At 41.6% G+C, this 9,128-nt stretch overlaps 1 protein-coding gene across 1 annotated transcript in view; it reads left to right on the top strand.

Annotated features, from left to right (window-relative positions):
• Positions 1–1,506: 1,506 nt before the first annotated feature.
• crata (carnitine O-acetyltransferase a) overlaps positions 1,507–9,128 on the top strand; it is a 32,027-nt gene continuing 24,405 nt past the window's right edge. Inside the window, exon 1 of the mRNA XM_035775505.2 lies at positions 1,507–1,777. Within this exon, the coding sequence (XP_035631398.1) occupies positions 1,751–1,777 (27 nt within the window). The 5' untranslated portion in view covers positions 1,507–1,750. The remainder of the gene's footprint in view (positions 1,778–9,128) is intronic.

The raw sequence follows: 9,128 nt of genomic DNA, 5'->3' as shown, positions 1-9,128 counted from the left end.
GTTTGAACTCGCAACCTTCCGGTTACTAGTCCAACGCTCTAACCACTAGGCTACGTTCTACCCAACCATCATATCGAAGTAAACTTGGAGTCACGCCATGACATTGTGCGTGGTCCTCCCACTACGACTTGGGAAACAGTTTATTAACATATTAAAAAATAAGGTATTATGAACTTCACAGGGTGGTGAAAGTGCACGGTGATCTTGATGCTTCTTTCATGACATGATGATCGATGCTTGACTGCGGTTTGACAAATAAAAAATATTGTCACATTTACCCATAATAATCTCATTATGTACTCTAGACTACCCGCACTGTATCTACAAGCCGTTGGCTAGAGCGCACTTGTCAAGACCTGAGTAGGCGCATTTGCTATTTAAGCAAAAACAATAATTTAAAATGCTACGGAAACACATTGAATTTGAGCGAAAAAGGTAAGCGGTGGAAACACCACTATTTCGCATGAAAATATTTCGCCAATTGGATGGAAACCTAGCTATAGACTGACCAGGTGAATCCAAGTGAAAGCTATGATCTCTTATTGATGTCACCTTTTAAATCCACTTCAATCATTGTAGATGATGGGGAGAAGACGGGATAAATGAGGATGTTTAAGCTTTGAGACATGATTGTGTGCCATTCAGATGGTGAATGGGCACACAAACCGGGTAGGTAAGTTGGTGCCTGGCACCCGGTTTGTGTGTCAAGAACTACAACGCTGCTGGATTTTTTACGCTCAATAGTTCCCCATGTCCGCAGTCAATGGTCCACCACCCAAAGGACATCCAGCCAACTTGACACAACTGTGGGAAGCATTGGAGTAGACATGGGCCAGCATCCATGTGGAACGCTTTAGACACCTTGTAGAGACCATTCCCAGACTGTTTTGAGGGCAAATGGGGTTGTAACTCAATAATAGGAAGGCGCTTCTAAATGTTTTATATACTCAGTTTATAGGCTATGAGAATTAACGTAACAGGTTAGGAGACTGGCTGACATCATCATTCAACTAAAATATAACTTCATTTACATTGAACATTTTACAAAAGTAAATCGTGCATCTAGTTATCTGAAACCCACAGCATGAACGATTCAGAGTAGCTTTGCGTTCCTAACAGTGTCGTCCACATTATCCTGCTTTTTATTTTCATGTTCTTTGTCCTATTTCTGTCTTAAAGTTCACAGGAAACAAATTTAGTTTAGATATTTTTTTGTGATCTAACTGCGCCACAATCCAAAATAATAAAGTTGTCGTCTATCAAAGTAATTACACCAATTATTTTACTAAATTTAACATTGACTATATGTACATGCTTTGCTTTGAATAGTTAACCCTTTAAGAGCTAAAGAACGACATTAGTTTATAATTATACATCTGATTATTTCACAAAAGTTTAGCTAAACACGCTGCCAATGCCAGTGAGGGAAAGCAGCTCTTCCGTGCTTTCACAAAATGAAAAGAGCAAAATTAAAATGTAAAAACACTTGCTATCGCCCCTGGTGAATGGAGGAACTGGGACCGGCGAGGAGATCACGTTACCAAAAGGTGTCAACGTAGTGATGCTGTAACTGCGCTAGCTAGTACTATCTTTGGCGTTGTTGTTTTGAAGGGTGTTCCTGAAGTAACTATTCGCCCTTGAATACGCTTTGTGGTCCGTTCATTGGAGTTCAGCTGGGAATGAGAAACCGATTCATTCCTGTACTTTGATCACCGGGCATTTGTGGGCGGATCTTTCCGAATCATCCAGAATGTTGGGCATTTTAGCCAGGACGATGGTGAGTACACAATCAACAACGTTAGCTAGAATAGCTCCCTTGTAGCCCGCAAAACGGTTTGGCAAGGAAAAACAAGTGTTCGTAGGGTGTGTTCTAGTTATATATCGAAAACAATGGGCATTGAGTCAAGTAACTGTAGCTAGCTAGCTAATGTTACGCAATTACAGCCTCGCTGTGTGTGTCAAGCAATGTGTAACACGTTAACTAGTCGGGGCAAAGTCAAGCTGGAGATTTGCCTTATTGATATCGTTGCTGCAGTTAAAATTATATTACATATTCAGACTTTCCTCGTTTAATACCAATTAAACAAAATGTGCAATAATGGTATAAATGACATTCTTAATCAGCTGACTATAGCGAACAAGTAACACCCCTTGTTTTTGGAGTCAAAATGTAGCGAAACCGTTGCCCTCCTCCGCTGACGGTTAAGGCTTAACACTGCACCGCCTACTTTTGCGTGGTAATAAAACATCTCTATAGCTTCACAACCACTTAAAATATCGCTCTCAAATCAATTTGACATTATTCAGAGACTTCCCTCGAATCCACTGCAAATTGTTTAGCAATTGTTTTTTTTTAAATCGTTTTGTTTTTTAAAATTCTCTTTACAGAGATTCTTCCACCTTTTTATAGGACTTACATGAATACAAACAGCCGTGATTAGTTCAGAGACCTCGGAATTACTTTAGTATTTGTTTTTAAAACGTTGGCTGTTTTTCAACGAATACATTAAAAAAAAGTTTTTTAAAACTTCAATAGCTTCCACCCCATATCACTTGCATGAATTCAACCAACTGTTATTGGTTCAGGGACCTCGTCAAAACAATGTAAGCCAAATGCTTTTGTATTTTTTTGAATTTGGCTATTTTCAATTCATTTAAATTGAACTTACATAAATACGTCCATAACTTCAATAGCGTCCACCCCATATGACGTTCATGAATACAACCAACTGCAATTGGTTGAGGGACTTATTCCTGCCAATCCACGGCAATTACTTTTGGGCTTCTTGGCTTAATTTTTTGTTAAATCTATGTTTATGACTTGAATGAATGGAACAATTACAGTCCAGTTTTTGCAGTGTTAGCCAAATGGTATCTTAAATAAAAAATACATGTTTTATCTTTATTTAACTAGGCAGTCAAGAACAAATTCTTATTTTCAATGATGGCCTAGGAACAGTGGGTTAACTGCCTGTTCATGGGCAGAACGACAGATTTGTACCTTGTCAGCTCGGGGGTTTGAACTTGTAACCTTCCAGTTACTAGTCCAACACTCTAACCACTAGGCTACCCTGCCACCCCTTCTAAAGAGGGTCATGGTTACTCCCGCCCTTTATCAGCCATTTATTGAGTGATCGAGCTCTGGAGGGCCAGGGATAGCTGGGGTTCCAGAAGGCACCACTCCATCCATCCAGCCAGCCCCCTGCTCCTGGGACATTTGGGAGAGGGCCAAGGAGGGCTGAGGCCGACCCAGGGAGAGGGGACCGACCTGCAGCCTCCAGGGGCCACCACTCAGTCCAGCCAGCTCTCTGCCACCAGGGACATTTGAGACAGGGGACTGACCTGCAGCCTCCAGGGGCTGCCACTCAGTCCAGCCAGCTCTTTGCACCAGCGAAATGATCAAGGAGGGCTGGCCCACTCACACACCTTCTCCCTGGGACCTACCTGACCTCCAGGCAGCCACTGGTGATGTCTCTGCCACTTGAGGTACCCCTGTCTGGGCCTTACTCCTATCTCTCCCTCCTTGGACCTCTCTGGAGCTCCAGTCAGGCCCCCACTGACCTGGTGACCTCTCCCCCACTCAAGGCACTCCTGTCTGGTGCTTACTCCTACCTCACCTTCTCTGGAGCGCCACGCCTTATACTGCATTTCCAAAGCTTAAGTCCAAACTGTAACTCGGCCACTCATGAACATTCACTGTACTCTTGGTTAGCAACTCCAGTGTAGATTTGGCCTTGTGTTGTAGGTTATTGTCCTGATGAAATGTGAATTCATCTCCCAATATCTGATGGAAAGCAGACTGAACTAGGTTTTTATCTAGGATTTTGCCTGTGCTTAGCGCCATTACATTTATTTTCATGTTGAAAAACTCCCCAGTCCTTAACGATTACAAGTATACCCGTAACATGATGCAGCCACCACTCTGCCTGAAAATATGGTGTAATGTGTTGTATTGGATTTTCCACAAACATAACACTATTCAGGACAAAAAGTTGTTGCTTTGCCACATTTATTGCAGTATTCCTTTAGTGTCTTGTTGCAAACAGGATGCATATTTTGGAATATGTTTATTCTGTACAGCAGTATTTCCCAAACTCGGTCCTGGGACCCCAAGGGGTGCACGTTTTGTTTTTTGCCCTAGCACTAGATAGCTGATTCAAATAATCAAAGCTTGATTATTATTTAAATCAACTGTGTAGTGCTATGACAAACAAAACATGCACCCCTTGGTGTCCAGGGAACCAAGTTTCAGGAAATGCTACTCTCCTTTTCACTGTTATTTCAAATCAAATTTTATTTGACACATGCGCTGAATACAACTGGTGTAGACCTTACTGTGAAATGCTTACTTACAAGCCCTTTAACCAACAATGCAGTTCAAGAAATAGAGTTAAGAAAATATTTACTAAATAAACTAAAGTAACAATAAAATAACAATGAGGCTATATACAGGGGGTACCGGTACCCAGTCAATGTACGGTGGTACAAGTGAGTTGTCATTTGTACATGTAGGTCGGGGTAAAGTGACTGCACAGATAATAAACAGCGAGTAGCAGCAGTGTACAAAACAAGTGGAAGGAAGGGGGGTCTATGTAAATAGTCCGGGTGGCCATTTGATTAATTGTTCAGCAGTCTTATGGCTTGGCGGTAGAAGCTGTTAAGGAGCCTTTTTGACCTAGACTTGGTGTTCCAGTACCGCTTGCCGTGTGGTAGCAGAGAGAACAGTCTATGACTTGGGTGACTGAAGTCTTTGACCATTTTTGGAGCCTTCCTCTGACACCACCTACTATATATAGGTCCTGGATGGCAGGAAGCTTGGCCCCAGTGATGTACTGGGCCGTACAAACTGGAGGTCGACCGATTAATCGGAATGGCCGATTAATTATGGCCGATTTCACGGTTTCATAACAATCGGAAATCGGTATTTTTGGAAACCGATTTGGTCGTTTAAATTTTTTTATTTAACTAGGCAAGTCAGTTAAGAACACATTCTTATTTTCAAATACGGCCTAGGAACGGTGGGTTAACTGCCTTGTTCAGCGGCAGAATGACCGATATTTACTTTGTCAGCTCGGGGATTCAATCTTGCAACCTTACAGTTAATTAGTCCAACGCTCTAACCACCTGCCTCATGAGGAGCCTGCCTGTTACACGAATGCAGTAAGCCAAGGTAAGTTGCTAGCTAGCATTAAACTTATCCTGTAAAAAAAACAATCAATCATAATCACTAGTTAACTACACATGGTTGATGATATTGCTAGTTTATCTAGTGTGTCCTGCATTGCATATAATCAATGCTTATTTAGCTAAAAGAAATCCAGGTTAGCAGGCAATATTAACCAGGTGAAATTGTGTCACTTCTCTTGCGTTCATTGCACGCAGAGTCAGGGTATATGGAACCGTTTGGGCCGTCTAATTTGCCAGAATTTTACGTAATTATGACATAACATTGAAGGTTGTGCAATGTAACAGGAATATTTAGACTTATGGATGCCACCCGTTAGATAAAATACGGGACGGTTCCGTATTTCACTGAAAGAATAAACGTCTTGTTTTCGAGATGATAGTTTCCGGATTCGACCATATTAATGACCTAAGGCTCGTATTCCTGTGTGTCATTATGTTATAATTAAGTCTATGATTTGATAGAGCAGTCTCACTGAGCGATGGTGGGCACCAGCAGGCTCGTAAGTATTCATTCAAACAGCACTTTCGTGCATTTTGCCAGCAGCTCTTTCGCAATGCTTCAAGCATTACGCTGTTTATGACTTCAAGCCTATTAACTCCCGAGATTAGGCTGGTGTAACCGATGTGAAATTACTAGCTAGTTAGCGGGGTGCCCGCTAATAGCGTTTCAAACGTCACTCGCTCTGAGACTTGGAGTGGTTGTTCCCCTTGCTCTGCATGGGTAACGCTGCTTCGAGGGTGGCTGTTATCGATGTGTTCCTCTTTCGAGCCCAGTTAAGGGAGAGGGAAGGAAGCTATACTGTTACACTGGCAATACTAACGTGCCTATAAGAACATCCAATAGTCAAAGGTATATGAAATACAAATGGTATAGAGAGAAATAGTCCTATAATAATTACAACATAAAACGTCTTACCTGGGAATATTGTAGACTCATGTTAAAAGGAACCACCAGCTTTCATATGTTCTCATGTTCTGAGCAAGGAACTTAAACGTTAGCTTTCTTACATGGCACATATTGCACTTTTACTTCTTGTCACACCCTGACCATAGTTTGCTTTGTATGTTTCTATGTTTTGTTTGGTCAGGGTGTGATCTGAGTGGGCATTCTATGTTACATGTCTAGTTTGTCTATTTCTATGTTTGGCCTGATATGGTTCTCAATCAGAGGCAGGTGTTAGTCATTGTCTCTGATTGGGAACCATATTTAGGTAGCCTGTTTGGTGTTGGGTTTTGTGGGTGATTGTTCCTGTCTCTGTGTTTGCACCAGATAGGGCTGTTTTGGTTTTTCACATTTCTTGTTTTGGTGGTCTATTCATGTATAGTTTCTTCATTAAAGAACCATGAATAATAACCACGCTGCGTTTTGGTCCGCCACTCCTTCGACTCAAGAAAACCGTTACACTTCTCCAACACTTTGTTTTTGCATTATTTAAACCAAATTGAACATGTTTCATTATTTGAGGATAAATTGATTTTTATTGATGTATTATATTAAGTTTAAATAAGTGTTCCTTCAGTATTGTTGTGATTGTCATTATTATAAATGCATTTTTAAAAAGGGCCGATTTTAATCGGTATCGGCCTTTTGGGGTCCTCCAATAATTGGTGTTGGTGTCTGCGTTGAAAAATCATAATCGGTCTAACTCTAGTACACACAACCCTCTGTAGCGCCTTACGGTTGGATGCCGAGCAGTTGCCATACCAGGCGGTGATGCAACTCAGGATGCTCTTGATGGTGCAGCTGTAGAACTTTTTGAGGATCTGGGGATCCATGCCATATCTTTTCAGTCTCCTGAGGTGGAATAGGTGTTGTTGTGCCCTCTTCACAACTCTTTTGGTGTGGTTGGACCATGATAGTTTGTTGGTGATGTGGACACTAAGGAACTTAACTCTCTACCTGCTCTACAGAATGTACTGGGCTGTGAAGGCGCACTGGAGACCTGGTGCGTCTAGCTGGCATCAATTGTGTTGGAGAAGTAAAAGTGCAATATGTGCCATAAACTTTTGTTATTGACCAAATACTTATTTTCCACCATAATTTGCAAATAAATTAATTAAAAATCCTACAATGTGATTTTCTGGATTTTTTTCCCTCATTTTGTCTGTCATAGTTGAAGTGTACCTATGATGAAAATTACAGGCGCCTCTCATCTTTTTAAGTGGGAGAACTTGCACAATTGGTGGCTGACTAAATACTTTTTAGCCCCACTGTATGTAAACCAATCAATCAATCAATCAATCAATCAAATTTTATTTATATAGCCCTTCGTACATCAGCTGATATCTCAAAGTGCTGTACAGAAACCCAGCCTAAAACCCCAAACTGCAAGCAATGCAGGTGTAGAAGCACGGTGGCTAGGAAAAACTCCATAGAAAGGCCAAAACCTAGGAAGAAACCTAGAGAGGAACCAGGCTATGTGGGGTGGCCAGTCCTCTTCTGGCTGTGCCGGGTGGAGATTATAACAGAACATGGCCAAGATGTTCAAATGTTCATAAATGACCAGCATGGTCGAATAATAACAAGGCAGAACAGTTGAAACTGGAGCAGCAGCACAGGCAGGTGGACTGGGGACAGCAAGGAGTCATCATGTCAGGTCGTCCTGGGGCACGGTCCTTGGGCTCAGGTCCTCCGAGAGAGAGAAAGAAAGAGAGAATTAGAGAGAGCATATGTGGGGTGGCCAGTCCTCTTCTGGCTGTGCCGGGTGGAGATTATAACAGAACATGGCCAAGATGTTCAAATGTTCATAAATGACCAGCATGGTCAAATAATAGTAAGGCAGAACAGTTAACTGGAGCAGCAGCATGGCCAGGTGGACTGGGGACAGCAAGGAGTCATCATGTCAGGTAGTCCTGGGGCATGGTCCTAGGGCTCAGGTCCTCCGAGAGAGAGAAAGAAAGAAGGAGATAATTAGAGAACGCACACTTAGATTCACACAGGACACCGAATAGGACAGGAGAAGTACTCCAGATATAACAAACTGACCCTAGCCCCCCGACACAAACTACTGCAGCATAAATACTGGAGGCTGAGACAGGAGGGGTCAGGAGACACTGTGTAAACCTCTGAACCACTGGATTTGTGATACAGTCTGTACAAAATGTTGGGGAAAATGACTTGTCATGCACAAAGTCGATGTCCTAACCGACTTGCCAAAACTATAGTTCGTTAACAAGACATTTGTGGAGTGGTTGAAAAACGAGTTTTAATGACTCCAACCTAAAGTGTATGTAAACTTCCGACTTCAACTGTATGTCATATGAAGAATGTTCACCCCACCCAGTATTGTAATCAATTTACCAGAAAGCATGTAGTCCCTGGCACAGACAGAGTAGTAGTGTGAGCTCAATAGCATCTCATTAGTGTGCAAGATCTAGAGAATCAGCTGTACATGTGATAGAAGAACGCACTGTGCATGCAGAGGGCTGCAATTCCATTGAATTGGGGATAGTTTACCAAAATATGACACAAGACCTAGACTTGCCTTATGTGTATCCCACAAAAAAGGTTCACTGTTATAAGCTAACATTTTTGATGAAAAATTCCCAATATTCCCAGGCTTAATTTCCCATGGAAAGTTTCCGACCCTTTGCAACCCCAGTCATAATCCCATCTTTCTGTAACAGGTCACATATGACATTTAATTTAAAATAGCGAAAGTTTAAAATATATATATATATATATATATATATATATATATATACAAATGTAATGACCATAGATTAAACAGACAAGATCCATGAACCAATAACAGTTGGTTGGATTCATGCAAAAATAGCTTCAACCCCTATCTGACAGCACAGCAACAATTTTATTTGGCTAATTCAATTGGCTAATTCATTTGTTTACCTAATTCTTGGCTATAGCTAGCCTTTTGCAATTTGCTGTTTTTATATGTTGAATGTCTCTGACAGCTCTGACATGTCGTGTGACCGTGTCA

The sequence above is a fragment of the Oncorhynchus keta genome, chromosome 9, assembly GCF_023373465.1.
Source record: "Oncorhynchus keta strain PuntledgeMale-10-30-2019 chromosome 9, Oket_V2, whole genome shotgun sequence".
Classification (NCBI taxonomy): Eukaryota; Metazoa; Chordata; class Actinopteri; order Salmoniformes; family Salmonidae; genus Oncorhynchus; species Oncorhynchus keta.
The sequence above is the reverse complement of the archived record's forward strand: the minus strand, read 5'-3'. Positions and strand labels throughout refer to the sequence as shown.